Source organism: Etheostoma spectabile, chromosome 23 (genome assembly GCF_008692095.1).
Source record: "Etheostoma spectabile isolate EspeVRDwgs_2016 chromosome 23, UIUC_Espe_1.0, whole genome shotgun sequence".
Classification (NCBI taxonomy): Eukaryota; Metazoa; Chordata; class Actinopteri; order Perciformes; family Percidae; genus Etheostoma; species Etheostoma spectabile.
The window spans coordinates 16,104,546-16,128,458 of NC_045755.1; the positions used below are offsets into that span (position 1 = coordinate 16,104,546).

The window sequence follows — 23,913 nt, forward strand, 5'->3', positions numbered from 1 at the left end:
AGAAAAAATTAAGACTAATTGGTTGGTTAATCAACAGTCAACTTAAAATCGGATGCGTTTGGGTTTTGCCGAACGAAACGATGGGCTTGGAAACTTTTCAATATTCTCTGACATGTTATAGACAAAATGATCAATCAACTAAGGTTACAATTGATAGGTTATTCAGTGAGGAAAATAACCATTACTTGCTTACTTTTATTGAACTAATTAATTTGACCTTTCTGTTGTGTTCACTACTTTAAAAAAAAAGCCCCTGTCCCAACAATTTTGTTGGTGCAGTGCGATTTGCATATTTCAAGCATAAAAGAATGTGTTCAAAGCTGCAAAAGTCTGCCACTTTTGTCGATGCTGGCCCATTTCTCAGCGTCTTGCACCATGGTGTTGTAATAGCAACAGCCAATACCTCTGTACGGATGCAGCAAATATTACTATTCAACTACTTGTTTGCAGCTCATTTGCAGTTTAAGTGGTTGTGTGAGCTTGCAGCGAAGTAATCTGTCACAAGCGTGCAATGTGTGTTTGTGACATACTGTGCACACACACATGCAGGGTAAAGGAACATGTGTGATTTACATACATACCCTCAGGTTACTACAGCCCTGGTAGTCATCATGTGTGGCCTTATACTCCTATTATTAAGGGTCGTTGCTAAGTGGTTTTTTTAGTGTGTTTAGCTGAGGCTTTATGTGGAATTCTTATTGGTCCTTACACATTCCTACCTAAATGCAGATTGGCTCTGCTCCACTAGCAAGAGGCTTCTCAAATCCCCAATCTATGTATCAGCACTGTTACATTCTGATATTTCTGTCTGGCCTGTAGCTTGCCTCATAGATTAGGACCGCTGACTGACCAAACACCGGCTTTCAAACCAAAAATCAATTTGTTTGAGCTCTTTGATTGATGAAAAAGGACTGTGTGTGTTCTTCTTCTTAAGGGATTTAGACGGAGAGAGGGATGCAACTGATGAGACGTGCAGGTCTGCATGAGAGAAACATACACATACACACACACACACACACACACACACAGACACACACAGACACACACACACACACACAGTTGTTGGTTCCATGAACACAGTCTGCGTTTGCAGAAAACTACCTCAGCGGGACCATGCAAATAAGCACTTTGAATAAATATTAATTTGAAATATTATTTTTTTAAATACCCTACTTTGATTAAAGATTCAAGTTGCTGTTTAATTTGTTCAACAATAACCTGTTTAATTAAGTGAAGAACATTCTTGAAAAATATTGGTCTCCTCACTCAAAGTTAAATTTTCCATCTGTGATGCTTTGGCAGCTTAGGAAATGCTGAAAGACAAAAGAGCCCGGTGTCGATCAGAGCTGAAGGAAACAGAGAGAGGGTTGAGAGGCCGCAGCCAATGAGCACTTAGAAGCACTAAGCCATGCCCACTGCACATCTGTACAATGACGTCAGAGTCCAGTGCACTGCAGCACATAGACATGTCCCTTTATGATGCGCAGGAGGACTTAGTAGCCCCTGATGGCAAAGATCCTGCACGTCCACCACCCTGCTCTGTGGTAATGCTGCTGCACGTTAGGCACAAGTGAGAGAGGACACAGAGAAGCAGAAAAGTGACATAAAGGATGTTTCAATATGCAAGAAAAGCTCAAGCATTGGTCTTCTATTCCTTTAAAAGCCGTACTTCTCTAAAAATAATAATACCTCCAATTTGTCCCAGTACAACAATGTTCTTTTTCCAACTGACCATCATTATCACAGTAAGACGGTAAAATGGACCACATTGATTGAATAAATTCAAGGAACGCAACGAGGTTTTATCTCCTTAATATTTTAGTTTTTGATTTCTGAATGTGTTTTTCTTACTGTTCCAGGCAGCCGTTGGTTTCAATTCTCTTCTGTATGGTATGAAGATCATCTATCAGACTAGCTTAAGTTATACAATCAACTAGAGCTGCAGCAGTAAGTTGACTGATCGATTAGTCTATCAATGGAAAAGTAATTGGCAACTATTTTATAATCAATCAATCGTTAAAGTAGTTTGTCATGCAAACATTTTCAAAAGTTTTCAGCCTCTCAGATATGGAGATCCCCTGCTCTTTTCTGTTTCATGGCACGTTAAACTAAATATCTTTGGGTTTTGGAGTGACAAAACGAGACAATTAAAGATCCCATGGCATGAACATTTTACTTTATGAGTTTTTTTTTTTACATTAATATGAGTTCCCCCAGCCTGCCTAAGGTCCCCCGGTGGCTAGAAATGGTGATAGGTGGAAGGGCAGTGACACACTAACCCGGTGATCTGCCGTCGGACGGTCCGGCGGGGTCAGTGACTTGAGTCTGTTCGGTGTGTTCGGTGCCAGTGTCCGTCCGGAGGGGCCGTCGGCCTTCATCTTGGCCGACCTGACATGCTCAATCTGAAATGAAGACGGATTCAGCAACTGCATGGCCTATTTCTTGCTTAAAATGTTTTCAGAAACACGTTTCGGTGAACTATTTTAATAAAATAGGAGATTGTATTCTGAACATGCCGCCATGACAATCTGGCTCTGAATTTCCGGAGAAACAATACAGATTTGCGGCGCCCGCTGTTATGGAGACGTATTACGTCTCATCGCTTTGTTGTGTTCCAAGGCCTTTTCTGCCATTGGTCAAGCCCCCCCCCCACTCCTTGTGGGACTGTCTCTAGTGGCTGTAATTCTGCACCAAGGCTAAATTTTGGGAAAGAGACTTCAGATATGCTATTAGGGGACCACTAAGGCTTATATAAAAGTATCCAAAAAGCACCATGTCATGGGACCTTTAAAGACCTCACCTTGGACTTTCAGACATTTTCTGGACCAATCGATTAATTGAGGAAATTGTAGAAGTGAAGAATTTTAAAAACGTTATTGATGTTAAAAAATAAGAAACTTGTATATATACACGTGTGTGTGTGTGTGTGTGTGTGTGTGTGTGTGTGTGTGTGTGTAAAATCTGGGACCTTTGCTGACAAGTTTATACCCACCTTTATTGCCCTTGTGATAACTCCCACTGAGCTGTGCCCAATTCTTATCAGCCAATCTGATGTATGGTCTCTCCGGCACCAGAAGGGTAGCAATTCAGTTCCCAGCCTGCATTTCTCTGACAAAGCCACAGGAAAGTAGGAAAGATGGTTATTGGCACTTTTAAGGTCCTTTCCTTTAATTGGTCTATGCTGGGATCTTTCCTTATCATTAAACGTGTAAGGCCGAGTCCAAACAGTGAATACCTGGTTTTACAGTACAGTTTGTGCTCAAGGAGCAGTCCGAACTATTTTGGGGTCAGGAGAGCAACGTCAGCTCAGTCTGGAAATGCCTTTAACCTGCAATGTAAAGAGCAAATACTTTGAAGTCTCCTAAATCCCTTCGAAGAGTGCAAGGCGAGCTGGAAGTTCAATCCACTCAGCCTAATCGAGCTCACTGAGCTGTGTGTAACAATCCAAAATCAGGCCAAAGCAGGAATTGCTTGGGTCGTTTCTATGGTAACTAAACTAGATTTGACATCTGAATAAAAGCTAAATACTTTGCTTTTGATCCACTTATCACATTCCACCTCATCTCCACGCTAACATGAGGGCTGGGAACCAGTTCAGTGGAAGAAAGAAAATCATTTCATTTTTAAGATTTTTTTTTTCTTTTGGTTGCTTGGACAGAGAATTGTCATAGAAAAGCCACTTGACGAGACAAAATTGGATGAAAAGAAAAAAAACGCGTCACTCCAGTTTGGAAGTTTTTTAAAGTGGATGTGCTTTTCTTTAAGTAAAATATTTGATGAAAGCTGCTTCTAATCAATGCGCTTGTCTTAAATTGGTTGAATCAGTTGAATAGAGACCTTCAAAAAACAGTCAATACAGGCCCGCTGCATGGGAACATGGCAGGTCTGTGGAAATGCTTCTAATGCAAGAGCCTGTTGTGAAAGAGACAGCTCGAGAATAGATGGTACAGTCTGAGATTTGATGTCACTGGGCTTCTCCATTTGAAATAAGATATATTTTTGAGAAATCACCCGAACCTACTAGAAGGGCACTCAGTGTGCAGACCTCCCCCAAGGCATACACTCGCTCACAATATTAATGCATTGGGAATTTTCCCTGTCTGAAACATATTTTTCAGATTATTCCAACACCACATGAATGCAGCACAAACGCTCTACCATGCAATGTTAAAGAAAGTGAAAATAAATTGTGTATCCGCCCTGTAATACGCATCCGCTCCAAAACTTAGGTTGGGTAACTTGGGTTCTTCCTTGGCCCATCCTACACCATTCCACCAAGTTTTATGAAAATCGGGCCAGTTTTTCTGTAATCCTGCTGATAGACAGAAAACAAATTAACAAACCTACATAACCTCCCTAGGGAGGTAATAAAACGTCAATTAGTATATTTCACACTCAGAAAATAGTGGTCAAAGAGATTGCGTGTCAACTGAATAGGTTTGGTTCAAATTCCAACAATGGTCTGACATTTCTAACCAGAGAAAACGATCTCATTTTTCATTTTGTGACCTATATTTACTGCTGCAGCCGAGGGATTGCCACAATAATGTCACCTTCCTCTCTCTGAGTGAACACACAGGTTCAATCTCACACACCCTGTGTTTTCACAGTGAAAACGTCACATCTTGTTCCACATAAAGAATTGCAGAATTTAAGCATCTGTCTCCTCATCCAATCAAACTAGAGACACTGCAAAAAAAAATAAAAAAATAAGGATATAAAATAAATAAATAAATCACACCTATGACAACGTAGTGTGTCATTTAATAATCCGATATGCCTGTAAACCACATCTTGTTTCTTTAAAACAGAATACATTTAGGAATAATGCTTTCCAATGGAAAATATGATCTCTTCTGAAATAATATGTATGTAAACACAACACACAGTATACACATAAATGCCTGCTCCATTACCCCACAGAGTGACATGCCACGTCCCCCTGAGCCTCTATTATTTTTATTTTTAAATTTGTCCCTATTATTTAGCACCAGCCAAAATGACAGAATAACGACCCTTGGCTGAAAGATGTGTAGTTACTTTTCACCGGTTTTCAAGAAAGAGCATGAACTAACTTTGGAACAAAAGAGCATTTTTCCAGTGTAAAAACCGGAGCGACCGTGCGTCTCTGCTGCTCGTCGACGCAGCCAGCATGTTGTTGGCCCGGCCGCGTGGTGATGCTCCGACTGATCATTGGTGAAGCCAGACGAGGAGGGAGGCGATAATCCGCCCGCTCCGACGGACCCCTCCGAGCCGCCGCCAGAGCTGCCTGCAGCCGGCGTCGAGACGTCATGCCGCCGCTGTCTCCCCGCGGAGTTCTCTCTCCGGGCACATCGCGATAAGGACACACAGAACAGTCGTCTGCGTGCGAGAGGGGACGCGCCAAGAAGACCGGAGAGTTGCCTTGTTGTTTGGTTTTCACGGGTTGGTTTTTTCCTCTCTCTCTCGGAGCGTTGCGCACCTCGAGCTCTCCACCATCTGATGCCGGGAGCGCAGCATCGGGTCAGGGGCAGATTCAAGCGCTCGCCTCGGCTCGTTTTAGAGGTCGCGTAAAGCACACCACGCTACGTTTTGGTTGATTTAAAAACAAACAACAACCCGGATCCGCTGTGGATTGTTTGCCCATCAAAGGGATTATGATTTTCTCAGACATGAGTGCGGGGACCAACTCCCCGAAGGTGCACCCGCCGAATGGGACGAGGTTTTACACATTCCAGGCAAGTTAACTGTGCGGCTTCAGTCCTTCTGTTCCCATCTGCTGGTGACGCCTGCTTCTTCTTTACTGCTGGTTGTGTTTTCTTTTCCTGACCGTTGTTTGTTGTTGGTGTGGCATGTGTGAGATTGTCTGCAGAGCAGTGACATGTTGGGTGTTTCCTACCTGCAGACCACGACTCAGTTTTGGATTTAAAGTGCGGTCCTCTGCTTTTTTTCCATTTTAGGTGGCTGAAGAGAGATGTAAACCTTCATAATGTCATATTGCATAAAGTGAAGGCAAAGTGGATGCACAGGAGTCCAGAGAGAATTAACAAGGGACTCAGATTTGATACAATATAAGATTTTAAAGAAGGGATATAAAAAAGAATTGCAATGGTTTTACTCTGCAGCTTGTTGAATTAAACATCTGAGAGTAAAATCTTGAGAAACTAGAATTCAGAGTTCATCTTCATACTGTATAATGATCAATTATTCAAGCTGAGCCCACTGTATCCCCCCCCCCTATATTATCTATATTTGAAATGTGCTCTAGTTCTATTATATTCCTCCTCTTTTTAAAGAGAAATAAGGACACATGTGCACAGTGCACTACATTGATCACTCTAGGCATAGTTCAGCTCTGACCAGAGCCCATGCATGGCAATGAAGCTGTGTCAGTGGATATTGATTGAGTGTGTTTCACATGACTCTTGTAACCAAGCCAGCCCTCTGTTTTTTTTTAACTGTGGGTGGAAGGAAGGAAGAAAGGAAGGAACTGTTTCATAGAGAGTATCCTTTTTTTTGTTGTTGCATTTTTCAAGAACTTGCTGGTTGCCTTTTTGCAACATGACAGGGAAAAAAAGGTGATGATGGTTGAATTTTTGCACCCAGGTGCAGTCAGCGTGATTTCAGAAGCCGCTGCTTTACTGAAGTGAGTGGAAAGTGGTTTTTGGGTTGCTTTGCTGATGGGAGCTCAGACAATGTTTATGTAGAAACACACCTGGCTCCTCAGTCTAATCACAATCTGGGCCAGCAACCGAGCTAAGTGTCTTATCCCTACTTGTAAGTTTAAGTTGTTTTGGGGGGTTTTTTTTCATTAGTTTTGCCAGTGCAGTGTTATTTTCCACAACAAAGAAAGGCCTGGGGCTGTGAAATCCCAATAAGACACAATATCATTATCTCTGTCTCCTAAATCACTTCACCCAATATCGCGTTAGCACGCCCTCTACACACAGCCACTGTGACAAAGTTTTTCCTCCTCGGTGTCATAAACCTCGCTTTGCCTTTTCATGTCCAATCATTAGTGAAGAAAGGTACCCCCGAGGGCTCGTACCTGTTGGAAGAAGCTCCTCTGATATCCCAAAATGAAAGGCGTCCTAGTTCACTCATTATAGTCCCAGGAAATCCCCCATAAAAGGCTTCAATACACATCAATCACAGTTTCAGTTCAAATTTTTTTTTTTTGAAAAGAACATGGACATTTCAGCACCATCTTCCAAAATGATTGTAAATGATTCCAATAAGGAATGCCCATGTTCAAAAGAGAGCAGGAAGAAGTTACACACACATAAATCCCAATTCATTTTCTTCCACCCTTGCTCTTTTAGGTTAAAAACCCAGGCATCACTACATTGAGCCAGGCCAAATCGGTGCATTCTCAGCTCATCCACTTTGCACGCAGTTCCTCTCCGATTTCTCACCGACTCCTAATGGTATTCATGTTATCAGATTGCCCTTCCCAGTGTGCAGTTATAAAATCGGCTTGGACAAATTGAATTAAATTGCAAAGTAGGTGTCTTTTTTTTTTTAAGCCTCAGCGGCTCCATCGGGGTCATGAAGATATTGAGTTCCTTTATTCACTGCCAGGCTCTGCAAACATACCCAGAAGTTTGCTTAGTTTGAGAGCTAGTCTAGTATGCCACACAGCAGTGTCTGTAGTCCTTGCAGCTTGCGCCGACTCTCCTTAATGACATTTGGAAGCAATAGAGATGGCACAGCAACATGAAGCATAGACACAAGGAGGCTAAAATACTGCTTCCGTCTTCACTAACCTCAAGAAAAGTCTACAGCCACGCTAGTGTCTCTGTAAAGCTAGCTTAGGCCTCAGAAGTGATTTGACCTAACATCAGTATGCTAACATGTTCCCAATCACAACTCTAGCATGCTGATATTCAGCAAGTAATGTCCAATGTGCATGGTGACAACCAAGTATTGACTTAATGGTGGCACTTGAGGAAAAGTCTAGGGATCATCAAAGTCAGTAGGATTCATCCTCTGGGCACCATGGATGCCTGGACAAAATGTCATAGCAATACATCCGATAGTTAGATATGTATGGCTTGACCAAAGTGGTGGAACAACATTGCCATAAAAGCAGTTTAATACTTGTAACAGCTCCTTTAGCGTGCTATTTCTGCATTGTGACATGGTGACAAGGAGGAATGAGGGATATTATGTATTTTTGTATGTGTATTTCCTGATGTTGGATTGACATCCAATTAAATCTCGTCCATGGAATCCTGAACCCACTGGACAAGATTAGTGGTTCAGCAGATTCTTTTAGCCAAGGGGCATGTCTGATGCCCCAGCTAGCCATTATAAAAACAAAATTCCATGTAATATATTTTATCAAGCAGCACTTCATGTAGTTGTTCTGGTGTGAGGCAATTCGAGAAATAGTATGCGCAAAGTTTCAGCTCCCTGGGGAATGTTTCTGGTGGCATGAATGCAGTTCTGGGGTTTGAGCTTTTTATGACATAAGCTCACCGAGTGTAAAAGTTGTAAATGTAAGTTCAAACAAATACTATACTAGTATTGTGAGTCAGACTCTCTCAAGAGCCCAGTAGTCTCTTGTTGAAATGGCAAAACAGCATCTTTCAATAATACATCCCAATTTTTCAGTGAGGTTCACTTTGGAAGAGAGTGCATTCAAACTTAGTAGCACCCTGGATCTTTCCATTGCTAGATTATTAGTTGGACGTCTTTGTATTTAATATCCTGTTGTTTCTGTCAAATAATAACCTGCCAAACTGTTTGTCAGGGTTGAGCTATCTGAACAATTGGATGTAATTGTTGCCCAGTATTTGTCCTTGGTTGTCAAATTAGCGCTGCATGTGATTAGTCTCTTCAGCTGCAATGTCTTTGCCCTAAAGGCAGCGCTCTCTCTCTCTCTCTCTCTCTCTCTCTCTCTCTCTGTGTCTCTGTGTCTCTCTCTCTCTGTGTCTCTGTGTTTCCCACATGGCCCATGCAGCCTGACACCTCTAGCAATAGAAGGTACTATTACAGCGAGAGGCTCATACTGTAAAGCTAATTGAAAGAAATTGGGTAAGAAGAATGAGGTAACGCTGACTACCTGTTCTAATCATTGCTGAGGCAAAGTCACGCCAACGTTGGCAGCCAACTTTTAGACAGATTGTCAGATACATTTTACACATGGCTGCGGCGTTTTTGTACAGAATTATCCCTCTGGCTGGCTGGTGAAGTGGAGAGGGCAGAAACGAGCTGGTTCTCACTGCTCTCCTTCAAAGTAATCCTCTCTTTTGCGGTGAACTAGCGTATGGAAAGTTCATCGCGGCGTGGCCGCAGGGGGGGGACTTTGAGTTGCCGTTTAGGGTCGGGTTTGTCTATGAGCACCTGTCCTCAGGGCTTGTTGGTAACCACGACCAAAGCCCAGGCCAACCCCACTTAATCAAACCGGGAAAGGCGCGACTCGGTTGCTCTCCCTTCTGACTGTCTGACCGAGAGTTTGCATTCGAGACTTGACAGAAAAGAAGGACGACGGGGCCCGGCACGCTGATTTAAAAAGTGCTCCTCCTCATTTAGCCTGGTGCTTCCCTGCACAGAGGGACATTCAGACTGAGACTCAGACTGAACTTCTGTCGTACACTGCTTAAGCAGAGTGCAGGAATGGCGCGGTGCCTCTTATTCAGCGCTACATCTTCAGATGCATAAATAACACACTGTCGCACCTTCACACCCCCTGCTGAACACATCCCAGGCCCGATAATAAGACTCTTTGCAGCGGGGAAGGTCTGCGAGACAGGATAACTCATCAGGTGACACCAGACAGCAGTTTGAATGACAAGCACCTATTTCCTCTGCACCCAGAGGTGGCTCGTCACGGCGATGCCTCAACCGTCTACAGTTTACCTTAGTGTTTCTCTCTTGGAATGGAAGTTAATGTTGTTGTTTTGCTTTGTTAGTCAGGGAGTTTCCCTTTTGTGAGCTTTGGCTCTTGTAAAAGCTGGTGTGAAAAGTTTAACATATAATTCAGAATTGATTCATCATTTTTATCGAGATTTGTTTTGACCATTTTAGGCCTTTTATTTCAACAGGACAGCCATGAAAGGGGGGAGAGAGGGAATGACGTGCAGCAAAGTCGAGGAGCAAACCTCCAGATGTGGGCGCCTGTTCTACCAGCTGAGCTATCTGGGTGCCCCTAGTCATCTTTTTTTTTTTTTTTTTTAAGTTATTTTTTCGGGGTTTTATCCCTTTATTAGACAGAGAGGACAGCCGAAGATGTGAGAGGGGGAGAGACATGCAGCAAAGGGCCGCAGGCCGGATTCAAACCCGGGCCCGCTGCGTCTATTTTTTTTATCATTGTAAATCAATCCCATTTGGGTTTTGGACTGTTTGACTTAGACCTTGTGATGGGCTTTTTTCCCCATTTTGAAACATTTAAGACACTCGGTAGTTAGAGCTGAATTTGACAAGCTGAATTTGAATATGTCAACTTGGGCTTGAGGAAATGAATTTATTGACCAAATATGTAATGTAAACAATCAACATATTACTCAGCAAGGGAAATCAGAGTTAACTGCAGCCCGTTAAATGTTTAAGTGACATTTAAATGCATTTCCCATCGTCTTTGCTCAACTTAGTGTATTAGTGAGCTTTCACTTTCTACCGCATGTCAACACTTAATCTTGGAAATCCCCATTTGTGCAACATGACGATGTGCTCAATGCGGGGCCCCGGCCCTGTGATGATCTCTGCACACGGATCAAACGGCGCCTACTCTCCTCATCATGTGAGAACAGGACAGTGCTGTGGGATGATCCGGAGGGAAACGTGGAAGCTTTGTGAAAGCTTCTCCCCGGTTGCAAGCTGTGCGACTATTTCTGTTCCCATTTGAACAATGGGCGTGCAAATGTGTGCAGATGTATCCACGGCAACATCTAATTATGAATGAAAACATGCAAGAAAGAAACCGACAAAAAAAGCCACCAGGGCGCGAACTACACGGAGAGCTCTGTTGTCACTCAAACATGGAGCAGACGCGCATACATGTATGCACACACAGTAAGGCACCCAGCTGTGGGAGCGAGCTTATCTCCCCAGCTGTCTTACCCTGACACACACTCCCTCCCCTCCTCGCGTGCCCCTCCCCGTGTCATGTGTTCAGGGCCGGTTGATGGAACAACAAAAGGTGGCCGTACGCAAATGAGCACAAACAGGGCAAATTGATACCCGGCCGCCAGATTGAGGTCAAAGTGGTTGACCTTTTTATTTGTTAGACCGGCACAAGGTAATTGCTTACAACTGTGACACCCTCACCAACACACACTCCTACACACAGTCCTCCCCTCGGTGTCTATTCCTGCTGCTGGCCTCCTGAATGTTGCGTAAACGTGTGTGTTGGAGGCGTTTGCCCTATTTTCTTGGTCTTTTTTTAATCAGCCCTCGTGCATTTAAAATCTGACCGGGGCAGATGGGGAAGGGAGTGTGACCCACTTTGATGGATTCCACACCGATTTAAAAGGATGAGTGAGCTTTCGAATGCAAGAGGCCCCTGTGTATGTGTGAACAAGGGAGAAAAGAAGTAGAGGATTGTCTATTTGTGCACCAGTGATGTGTACTATAGGTGTTACTGTAAAGCCTACACGTCGGACTGTAGGTAGCAGCTCTGTTCAATCCCTCCAGGAATATGTTATTTTTGCAATCATAAGAATTAATACAAAATCAACCTTACCCAGAGGGATAGTTTAGTACATACATTTTACAAACCTCAGACAGACTTTGTTGTAACAGTGGAAAGGACTGTGTTTCCTAGTGCTGCTCTGCTAAGGAGCACATACACACTGGTAAAATGTTTAAAGATAACAAAAATGAACCATTTTCTACTCCAATACTTATACCAAAACAAACTGGCAGCACTACTTAGCAAGTAGGAAGTACTACTACAGTAGTGTGTGCAATTTCCAAATGTGTACCAAAATGTGCACACAAATAGGGCATTCTTGGCAATGGATGAATGGATGGATGGATGGATGGATGGATGGATGGATAAAAATCACTCACAGAAATGCAATGACCATGATAAAGGAAGGTTGCTGTGAGCAACTCCAGCTCAATCCCAACAACAGAACCAGCTTTATTATTATTATTATTACTATTATTATTATTATTATTATTATTGTTATTATTACTGCCAAACGTATTTTTACAAGATGACATATGTAAAAACAATTTCACAGATGACTTTCAATGTTCAAATATTGCCATCATTTATTCAAAACCACATAGAAATGGTTGCAAATTGTATGGAAACGCTGCTCCTTATCGGTTCTTTTGGTTGGGAATCAGAATCAGAGTCAGAAATACTTTATCAATGCCCAAAGGGAAATTCTGTGTTACAGTTGCAGGAGTATATAAATATCAGAGTAGAAATATAACTAAAGAAATATAAGGAGTGTGAAAATGTACAGTATTTACATAATTAAGGAGTTTATTGGTAATAATCACAAAGAACAATCTTTGAGGGACTTTTTATTTACAGCATTGTTTTTTTCATTGTATTTATAGCAGCATATCACATGAAAAGATCAAAACCAACATATTCATGCAGTCTATCCTACATACATACACCACCAGAAATACTCTAAAATAGTCCCCAAGATTGGCACTCCTGTTTGAGTGCCCAGATTGTTTGGGATATTGTTAGACTTTTTAGAAATGGAAGTATTTATTTTTGGCTGTGGGTGAAGTGTCACAGAGAGGGCAAGTAAATAGAAACGTCCAGAGAGACAGACTCGTTGTTGGCATTAGTCTTTTCATGGGATTAGTTGAAACTAACTGATTTATGGTGGTGTGGATGCTCCACGCAGAGGTTTTGCCGTAGCCTACGTAAGAGAGTAGCTACTCTAGAGTCATAGTGAGCCAAACAAAGTGTCTCCCCTGGGCTTTCTGGCAAAGTTAACTCCTTGATTTCATGTTGTTGATGGAGAAGGAGAAGGAGAATGAGTAGGGGGAAAGGCAACGCTACAAAGCCACGGCTGAGTTACGTGCGTTGCCGTGACGTGTAGTTAAATTTTTTGAGAGGTGCACGTCGTAGGGTCCGCCGTTGGTCCGTGTCTCCATGTACCTACAGAACGTACGTAGCCACGGCGTAGATTTTACGCAGAAGCATAAATCAGGCTTTATTCTTAGCCTTTGTGTCAAATTTCTTCCTATTTAAGTCCCACTCCGTACTTTAACCTCCTGGTATAATGTCAGCCATGATTAGCACATGCTGAACAGTGACGCTCCACTGAGAGAGTACAGAGCTGGTCCACTCATACACATTAACACACAGATCTCAACAGAGATTTTAAAGCGGAGTAGGGTGCATACACAGGCCAAGCCACTCACTTTAATAGACTCAAGTGGGCCAACGCGACATCACATTGCGCAATATTATATCAAAAGTTTCACAAAAGGTATGCAATATTTTCTTTATTTTGTGGAGTGCTGCTGTGTGGCTTAGTTGTGTTCGATATAGAGCTCGCTTGAAACACTACACTGGTCATCACTTCATTGGCCTGTTACCGCGGCAATTGCACGTTAGTACACGTCAGCGCAAAATAAAAGTTGTCCTGTTCTCTTTATTTACACATTTTATACTATACCACCAGTATAACATGTCCTGCTCTGTAGACATGTTCATTATTTATTTATTTATTTATTCATGTTATACCAGTCCAATATGCCTGTCAGTTGAAATAAACCTTGTCTTGTAAGAAAACTTGTTTAATTTGTTAAGAATCTATTTTGATGTGTTTTCCTGCAACTTTTGTAATTTTACAAAAAAATATCAAACTTAATATTGAAATCTCAATAATAATAATAGATATCACATTTTGTCAATATCGTGCAACCCTACTTATTGCAGCAATCTCATCTCATTCATCCAACAATGAGGACTTGAATGGTAGAGCGTTTTTTTAGTGTGTGGCTTGACAGAATACAACGATAGGAATTCATAATTTTATCCAGGGTATAATCAAAGCGGGATGAATCTTTCTTCTTCTTGTGTGTTTGGTTAAATGATTGACTTGTTACTTGTTATCAATCTCGGAGGGTCCAGGGTGTTGTTTAAAGGTCCCATATCGTGCTCATTTTCAGTTTCAGACTTGTATTTCGGGTTAGCGGCACCTTTTATCAACATACAGTATAGATGTGACATTGTTTGAAGTAACCATTACTAAATACTGACTGTTTGCATTTCTTTGTGGATGGAGTATTTGATACCTTCACAGTATTTATACTGCACCTTCATCTGCTTTATAAAAAAAAAAAAAAAACATGGAAATTAACAATATGGAAGCCTTAAAGATGTTAACGAAGGTGGATAAAAAAAAAATAAGGTTCCATTTATAAGAACAGATGGATCCTCAAGAAAACTTTGACCTGTTTTAGAAAAAAATGGTTAGTGCAGTTAACCAGAATCACCTCAGCTAATTATTATCGTTAAGGACAGCAGGGACCGGCTATGTGACTGGGTTAAGAAACGCTCTGGTTTGGTTAACGAGGAAATAAGGAGAGAGGGAGATAGAGTAGTGAATCATGGCTCGTAATAAAACCAGCCTTACCTCAGCGCTGATCACCTCACTAGAGACTCATTCAGCCATTGACATTGTGTCCTTTCCCCCCAGATTCAATGCTCAGACACCAAGTGACTTGTTAACCAATCCCCGTTGGAAATGATGTACAACCATGAAAAAGTGGAGTAGAACTGCAATGACCATTTTAATCTTTCCGTTTTTCTATGTCTTACACACTTGTACATAGAGCTGGTCAATATATCAATATTATATATCCATATCATGATATGAGACTAGATATCCTCCTGGATTTTGGATGTCACCATATCGTAATATGACATAAGTGGTGTCTTTTCCTCCGTTAAAAGGCTGCATTACAGTAAAATTATGTAATTTTCGGAACTTACCAGACTGTTGTAACTGTTATATTATTTTCCTTTACCCACTTAGTCATTATATCCACATTAATGATGATTATTTATCAAAAATCTCATTGTGTATATATTTTGTGAAAGCACCAATAGTAAACACTATAAAATCCTTGCGGTATCGATATCAAGATTTTAAGAGGTATAGGTATTATAGGTCAAAAATATTGTGATATTTGATATTCTCCATATTGCCAAGCCCTACTTGTACAGACAAATACATATTGTGTTCCAATCCTCTGACTAGTTCTGCAGTTCACTTCAGAACAGGGTGACATCCTCGCCAGCGACAGCATATTTGTCATTGGTGTCACCCAGCCCCCATCACCTCCAGCCCCCAGTGCTAATGCCCTGTTGGGTATGGGGTCAGTAACTGATCCTTTAGATTTTATATATCACACGTGCTCTGTGAGTAGTAGGGGACATCTTGGGCCTCCCTGTTTTCCACCATTAACTCTCCGTCTCTTTGTCTCACGAACCCCACTCCTTCTTTTCTGATCACGACGTACATCTTGATTTGTTTCCCCCATCTATCACTGTGCGGTTTGAGTAAATTAATTCATCCCAAGCCACTCTACAGCCTGCTGTGTTAGAATTTAAGAAACGTCTCACCCACACTGTCTCTTTGCAACACAATGTTTCCCCTGCAGTCCTTCACATGAGGCGATACAGTATGCAGTGGCCTTTGTGAATAATGCAGTGGCAATAAAATCTTTTGCTATGTTCAATTACATCAGCTTCCGCTGCCTCTTTTACTGCTTCTCCCGTGTGTGTGTGTGTGTGTGTGTGTGTGTGTGTGTGTGTGTGTGTGTGTGTGTGTGTGTGTGTGTGTGTGTGTGTGTGTGTGTGTGTGTGTGTGTGTGTGTGTGTGTGTGTGTGTGTGTGTGTGTGTGTGTGTGTGTGTGTGTGTGTGTGTGTGTGTGTGTGTGTGTGTGTGAGTGTGATGCGCGCGATTATGGCAAGATCAGACTATAAAGACACATCAACATTCATTTTATTCTCCTTTATTTCGCTATTAAACTCAAATGGTTTCCAAAAGTGGATTGGCCTGTTCAAATAGGAAGTTGTTATGAGCAGAAAGACATTGCTGCAGTTTGTCTGATTGGTTGTCCTTCTTTCATTCCTACTAGTCCTGATGATCGTTCTCTGCTTTGACCTTTACCATAGATTTAGAAGTGTCATCTGGCAATCAATAGACAAATGAGAGGCCGTGTACTTAATTAGCAAGACATGCCAAGAAGAGTGAAACCTCTCTCTAAGAAAGGAAGTCAATGCATGGCTATTAAACATTCCCTGGCCTCTGACCTCAAGTGTCCATAACTAAGTCAACACAAGATAACTGGTTTTCCTTTTTATCAGGCATTCATTCCCACCTAATAGCCTTATGCTTTGAATGCTGATATTGTGAAGTGAATGATGACCATTGATTTGTGTGCATGTCACGCAAAGTAAAAGCAGATTGTAAAGGCAAATCCATCTGGTCTGTGAAACGGGTTGTAAAGTTTACAAGGTTGTGGAGAGACTGTGATCATGGTTTATGTATGTCTGGATCTTTATGTTTGAGGGTTTTTTTTTTCAGTCTTTATCACATTCGGTTTAAACAAACTGCGTTTTAAACAGACAGAAGCATTTTCTGGTAGCCCATAGGTCTGTGTTCCCGCTGCTAGCACCACTCTCCTATCATGCCGTCCAAAATCAATACATCTCCTTGTGGCTTCACATGGGATAAACTGAGTCAGTTCATCCAGCAGCAACACAGACTGTCCCCGCTGAGGCAACGCCACCTCAGCACCTCATGTTTTTCCATAAAGTCTTGTTCTCACAGAGGGCTACTGGCCAGCATCTGTGTGTAGAAAGCCAACAGAGAACCTAATTATCAGAGATCTTCACAGCTCTCCCATCCGGTGTCTGATTGTAGAAACGTTCTCACCCGCTGCGGTTTCATTCTCTTTGGCACTGAGTTCGAGCCCAAACTTTGGAGCGGAGAACATTTTCTCTCTTTTTTTCTTTTCTTTTTTTTTTCCCCCTCCAAGAAACTGTTTTGTGCCTAAAGCCCTGCAGGTGAGCTGGGAGCCGCTAGCCATTCAGGGGTTTTAATGAAAGTGTATAATGTCTCAGCTGGTAATAAGATTGGAGAGGACTTGCAGAGGGCACCAGGGAGGTCCTGAGTAAGTTTACCTGGGGCACAGCAATTACCATAGAAATATAATGAGGGACAGATTGGATTGACTGCCTCCTTTTTCTTTTAAGCGAGAGAAGATAATGATCTCTTTTACCATTTCAATGGGGTTTTTTGTCCGCTGGTGCCTGCCTATGGAAGCACACTGCTGGTTCTAACATTGTGGTCCCTGATTCTCACTTGTTTCAGCTTCCATATTATGCTAATACAAACATGTTGTGTTCAGTTGCTCGGCCATTACAACCTCGCGGCTTTTGCACATATGAGTGCACTGTGGATGTGGTGGAGTCTGTAACGGAGTCATGAACCACATGTTGTTTTCCAGATGCAGCAGCTGCTATAGATCCAACTCCCTGCTGTAAATAATGTCGCAACGTTGGTATCCAATCAATCTATATTAATGAGGATAGCTTTATGGGAAATTTGCTTAAATGTGTCACTCCTTAAAAAGTCCACTGATCCCAAAACAGCACATACAGTATAGACATTTTACTGCTATCTTTTTCAGTTATTTCTATAATGAGCTGAAGTGTCTGACCAACTACGGCTCATCACATAGTGTGAGTCACAAGTGCCTCTCTGGCCATCCATTAAAAAGCCTCTTTGTATGCAGAGGTTGATCACACGCTGCAGAATGGAGCTATTGGGTTCCTCTATCATCAGTTTGGGCAGTTTAGCCCGAGAGTCGCTGTTTAAATGTCTGACAGCAGTGAGCACCATGTTGGCAGACTTGAGGTTGCTGAAACACTCGACAGTCGCACTAAAGGTGAAGTGCGTGGTCGAGTAGCTCTCGTTGTACCGCTACCAGACTCAAACCAAAGGCTTTAAAAGCAGCCCTGTGTTGTTTCCATTGAATGCATGCAGGTGCTCAGGATTCAGGATAAAATACTCGACTGTAGTTCACAAACCTATATGATACAATGATGAAACGATAAAGAAGAAAATGATTATTTACATTCATTAACAATATGCAGATTGTGAAGTTGTGATTTGCAGTAATCTTTTCGGAGAGAGGATTACAGTAAAATTAAAGTATAATTTTCCTGGAGCGTTCCTGGACCCCAACCGATCAGAGAGGGGAGATGCCCTCTGTCTGTTAGAAGCCTGACACAAAGCAGGCCACTGACTGGTGTTAGCTCTGTGATCTGTGCGCGAGCTGACAGCTCGGCACGGCCTGGCTCGGCCCAGGCCCTGTGGCCCTGCAGGCCATTCCAGTCCTCTGAGAAGGAGGGAGCACCACCTGCTACATGGCTGTCACGTTAACACGCGACAGAGGCACAATCCGTCCTACAAGGACCCCGGCATCCACCCTTAGTTGTCATGGAGACGGTGACTGCGGCTCGTCTCGACTCAAGCTGGTGGATCGGTTTTGCCACACCCATGGGTGTCTGGAATGAAAGAAAGGGAAGGTTTAGAGGGAGAAGTGGGAGATTAGTGCAAGAGAAGAGCGGCTTTTCACAACCGGTTAGACACAAACAAAAAAAGGAAAAGACTTAATTTTCCGTTACTGTAATAATCACCTTGAGCCATGATTTAACACGTTTCTTTATCCTGTACGTTTCTACTGAACTATTACATGCCATGGCAATTGTACAAACTAGGGCTATTGATTACAGATATTTGACAGTGCATTTGCTGAAATGAATCCATCTGAACACAAATTGTAAAATTAGCATATTCTTTTATTATTTTTGACGGATGTTTCCTTTCAGAGTTGTTGTTTTTTTTGTTCAAATTCGGAAGTTTTAGAATGATGTTCTGCTGAAGTTTTACTGAGGAAAATCAAAACCTTTCCAACATTGCCTGGAGGAGCAGAGGGTCAGGGTGTTCCTCGACATGTGGGTGTTTTCCGCCATGATGCAACATGTGCTAATGTGTTAAAAAACAAACTGACAGGCTTGTGCATGGGACTGCAGGATTCTGAGATATGGAAGGCAGAACATGAGGAAAGATGGGAAACCAGCAATCCTTGCAGTTCATTCAGCTGTAAATATCCCCAAAACAAAGATACATTTGTTTTGGCAGGCAAGTTGAGGGGAAAAAAAAGTATTTTTTTTTAAATTCAACTGAGATTTTGTCTCGCATGCTGCATCAGCTTCATCCAAACGTCTTGAGACGGCGAAACAATGTTGGGTTTGATTCGATCCTTAGCCTTGAAGTTATCTTTGCAAATATTGTTTGATAATGGCACTTCAGGCTTCAGTTATATTATGCAATAGCTAGCAATTCACATTAACAGATTCCCCCCCACCCATGCCCGACTAAACACAATAGATCTGGAGGCCGTAAATGATTACAACTGGGATTTGAATGCAGCACAGTTCATTATTCACAAAGCCAGAAGGCTTGCCCTGGGAATAGCTTAGCCATAGCCTAGCATGTATGTATGATCTACTTAGATCTGCTTCAGCGAGGACAGCAAATGAAGGATTAGATGTGAATTCAAAACAATATATATCCTGCAGTTTCCTGAAATGATGGTGCTAGAGGACAGTATGGAGAAGGCGAGAGAGAGAGAGAGAGAGACGGCCTGACGTGCCATAGTGATTTAACGCCCACATATTTACGTATTTGTTGAAAAACCTTGAATAATTCAGCACATACTATAAAGTCAGTGTGCTATTTCAATGAATGCTGTGAATTAATAATGCATTTGACTCAGGTATGTTAGCATTCACATCAGATCATGCATGCAACCTGTGTGTTTGTGAGGGAAACCTTGTAGTATCGTACTGGAGCTTGTGTGACCAGTCAGATGCTCCACAGCGGCAAAAGAAAGGAGTAAATGTTTGTGATTAGTCGTACATATATGATAAAATAAAACTGTTGCATGATCATTAACCTAATTAATAACCAGGATGCCAAGATGTAAGAGTAAAGCAAATATTTTTTATAGTATAAACCACAACATTTTTGCTTAAAACCGATAACTTCACCAAGTTGATATCTCCCCAGGCAAGACCTTTTAAAGGAATAGTTAGGTTTTTCTGATGTGTCGTTGTGAGGTACTTATCTGTAATCAGTGTTCAACCAGCAGTACCGGCCGAATTTTGGTGTTTTAGGAGGTTAGTTTGGATTACCAAAGTCGCACAGTAACACACTGGTAGACCTGCAACTCCCGTGTTCTGCGAGGTAACATTTTTGTCAAAGGAGTCTGGTGGCTTTAACCCTTGTGTTGTTCTCAGGTCAAACTGACCCATTTCAAAATGTTTTATATCAGAAATATGGACATTTTGGATGATTCCACACAACATTCTCCAGGTAAAATTAATGTTTACTTTCATTGAATTTTTTGGGTGTTTTATTTAATCTTATAGCATAAGCATTAATGGTTTAAAAAAAATATCCGGACTAAACTTTGCCATGTACCCATCTGTGATCCACTCAACTATTAGTCAAAATAATTAATTTCTGCCTTTTTAACTAAAGAGTAAATTCCAAGAATAAATGTAAAACCTAGTATTAAACTGACTTAGGTTTTTTTAAAAGCGTCAAAAGCATGGAAAAAGTGACAAATAAATCAGAAAACGCAACAATTAAACATTGGAAAAGCACAAAAAATATTCATTTTCAAGTACATGGTTAACGGGAAGACCACACAAGGGTTAAAGAGAGCACGGATAACTGCTCGAGAAAGGCTTGTGTGACAGCAAGGTAAAGCTGTGGAAATATTCTAAACATAGCATCCACTTAAACTGATAAAGATATTTTTTTAATTGATAACGTTTTTTTTTTAAGGTGGTTAAAGTACTTTTAGCTGCTACACCCCCGTCAACAGCAGTACATTGCTTAACTTCAGTGTCGGGACCCCACTTCAAAAGATCCAAACAATCCGTTTAACACAAGATCTTAACTAGAAGCCAATATATTACACTTTATAATTTGTATTGCTTATTTTTAAGTTAAAATGCAAATAAATGCATAGCCAAGATAAAAATTGTAACAACAGTAAATTTGTACATAAAAACTTCTGGACTCTGGCATTTCTTTGATCTGCGTCCCTGGTCTTGGATGAACCTCAAGATATTTCCATGTGTATTTCACTAGTCGTGTGCCATGATCAACTTATTAGGGCTAAGCTAATGAGGAACCTGCTTCAGACATGTTGTCTGTCCGAGTCTAATGGATTATTCATGGTCATGCTTACACAAGTGCTCCCACTTAAAAACGCGGAAACGTCTGTTTGCGCCAACCTCTCAACACATACATCTTCTTTTAAACTGGTGGTTGTATGCAGTGTGTAGGCAGTAATGGATGGGCTTTTAGTATGCCCTGGGAACAGGGAGTGGAGTGTACTGCATCATGTGTTTTATATATACTTTTAGGTGAGTGCCCTGATGTGTTTGCAGGGGATTGGCCTGGACTCAGTCTTGACAAGACTTAGCTCCTTTTCCTTCCAGGGAAGGGCTCTTCTACCCAGGACCTTACTATTATATTGACAACTCTGTGGTAGTCCCCAGCCAGACTGCTAGAAACCTAGGTGTGACACTTGACGACCAACTCTCCTTCACTCCCAAGAACTCAATTGTGTAGATACATGCTGCAACATCAGAAGGATATGTCCCCTTCTAACAAAGAAGGCGGCTCAGGTTCGGGTTCAGGTTTTAGTCATCTCTCATCTAGACTAATGGGGCTCCCTCCTGGCTGGCCCGCCTGCATGTGCCATCCTACCCCAGCAGCTCGACTTGTCTTTAGCGTCCCTAAGTTCTCTCACACTACACCGCTCCTCCGCTCTCTTCACTGGTTACCAATTGCTGCTTTGAGACACTAGTACTTGCATACAGGGTCAAGAATGGATCACCTTCAGCTTACATCCAGGACAAACCCTGTAACCCAACCCACCCACTCCGCTCTGTATCAGCCAACCTACGATCTCTCTTCTGAAAGCAACTCGGATAAGAGGGGAAAGAAATTATATATATTTACAAATCTTCTTAAAGCTGCTCTTTCATATGGATCTTTGTAGTTTTGCTCACTTAAAGCTAATGTACTTGCACATAATACTTGTTGTCTGGAGTTCGCACCTTCAAGGTTGAAAGCATGTAATTGTAAGTCGCTTTGGATAAAAGCGCTGGCTAAATGTCATGTAATGATATGATCGAGTGAGTACACATCATAAAAGTAAAAAGTGAATCTAAACATAAAAGTGATCTAAGCATGATATTGGTGCAGTTACTAAAACATTGGAAACAAGTGGAATTCCCTTGCATCATGGGCCGATTCTCTTGCATATTTGATGGAACGCAAGATTTATTTGGAAAGAGAGGTTTAAGATGGATTTTCTGCACCGTGTGCATGTCTGACAACTTAAGCCACTTTCACATGATCAGCATCAAAGTGCTTAACACCATGTAAAAAAAAAAAAAATACTGCTGATTAAAAAAATAGGCTGATACTTGATTAGCAGCAATGCTGCGCTTGCTACAGGGAACCACTTACACAGACAAAACTCACACCCCCCCCGATGCTCAGAGTTTAAATCACTTTTACACTTTGACCAAGTTTGACACTGACCTTACAAAGGGTTGTTAGCAGTGTTCAGTTCTCCTGAATGCAGCTCTTATATTCTTGATATGTGGAAGATCTTTTACACCAAAATAGGAGTTTTGCATCAGTGTTTACTAGCAGGCACGCGGCGATCTCCCAGCGACCCATTGGCATCCTGCTAAGTTGCCAAAAGGCCTCAAAAGAATCAAAAGGTATCTGTATATCAAGAGTCTGTGCATCAGGGGGAACTGTTGTACCATACGGCTGGAGGGAAGAGTGTTTGAGTGTGATGGACGTAGTGTAGAGATTGGGTGCAACGTGATGTTTTTGGTAAGCGAGAGATTTCTTAGGCAAGTTTCTTTTCATTGGTGTCAGGGCAAGGGGGGGGGGGACTGCGAGTTGAGTAGAGAGGAGGCTCCTGGGTGTGTCACAGCTGACATGGTCTGATTTTGAAGAGGTGATTAACAAGCCACTCAACCACTGGGTGAGATGGGAACCGTTCCAAATGCAGACTGTTCCTAAAGGTTCATCCACAGCCGTTCATCGCCTCTTTCTATTTTTTCCCGCACCCACAGCATGTCTGTCTTTCTCCTCCCCAATCCCTGGTATACCAATGTTACAGCCGTCACCTCCTCCTAGGCCCAATTCCTGTAATACTGAAGAGTTGTATGCACTTTGTACACATGGATTACAGTTCACACCGTTTCTTTGTTCCCAAAGAAATTAGGGACTTGTCAACATAATACTGCAGAATGAATACAATTTTTTTGAAAATTAGAAAATGAATCACTACGTTTTACTTTTTGGTGCAAATGTCCTTGAATTGCCTGTTGATCTCTTTTCATTTTGAATTTCTTTAACAGGTGTTACTGAGAGCAGGATTTAAAATCTGACGGTGCTCTTTTGTTTCTTTCTCCTGCTTTATTTTAAGGCTTAATACAAGATTACATGGTATTGCAGTACATCAAAACCCATTACAACTTTTTTCTTTGAAAGAATAATTGTGATAAAGAAACTTCAAATTTTATTTTCTAGAAGATTTTACACTGAGAATATTTCTGATTAACAGTGTGATTTGTGGTTGAAAGAAAATTCTTGGCTGTGATCATTTTAGTGGAAATCAGTGAAAATTTCTAACCTCACTGGCCAATTTTTGCACTTAATTTCAAGACTCCACGCTAGAGTATCAGGCTCATTAAGAAAGATTTTTCTATTGGCACTTTTTTACATACTCCTGAGAAATATGGAGAGCTCTTCTGCTAACAAGTGTCTGTCACTCTTATCTTAAAAATATTTTTTGAGATTATATTTTGGGCATTTTAAG

The 23,913-nt window shown here is 41.7% G+C and overlaps 1 protein-coding gene across 12 annotated transcripts in view; it reads left to right on the top strand.

The window, feature by feature from the left end:
- ppfia2 (PTPRF interacting protein alpha 2) overlaps positions 1 to 23,913 on the top strand; it is a 188,865-nt gene that overhangs the window by 59,450 nt on the left and 105,502 nt on the right. Inside the window, exon 1 of one of the 12 annotated variants that reach the window (XM_032505513.1) lies at positions 5,214 to 5,717. The exons of 10 other annotated variants lie outside the window; for them this stretch is intronic. In XM_032505513.1, coding sequence (XP_032361404.1) covers positions 5,637 to 5,717 — 81 coding nt within the window. In that variant the 5' untranslated portion in view covers positions 5,214 to 5,636. Of the gene's footprint in view, positions 1 to 5,213; positions 5,718 to 23,913 lie in introns of those variants that run through there. One more of the 12 variants, XM_032505515.1, reaches the window with a different exon arrangement.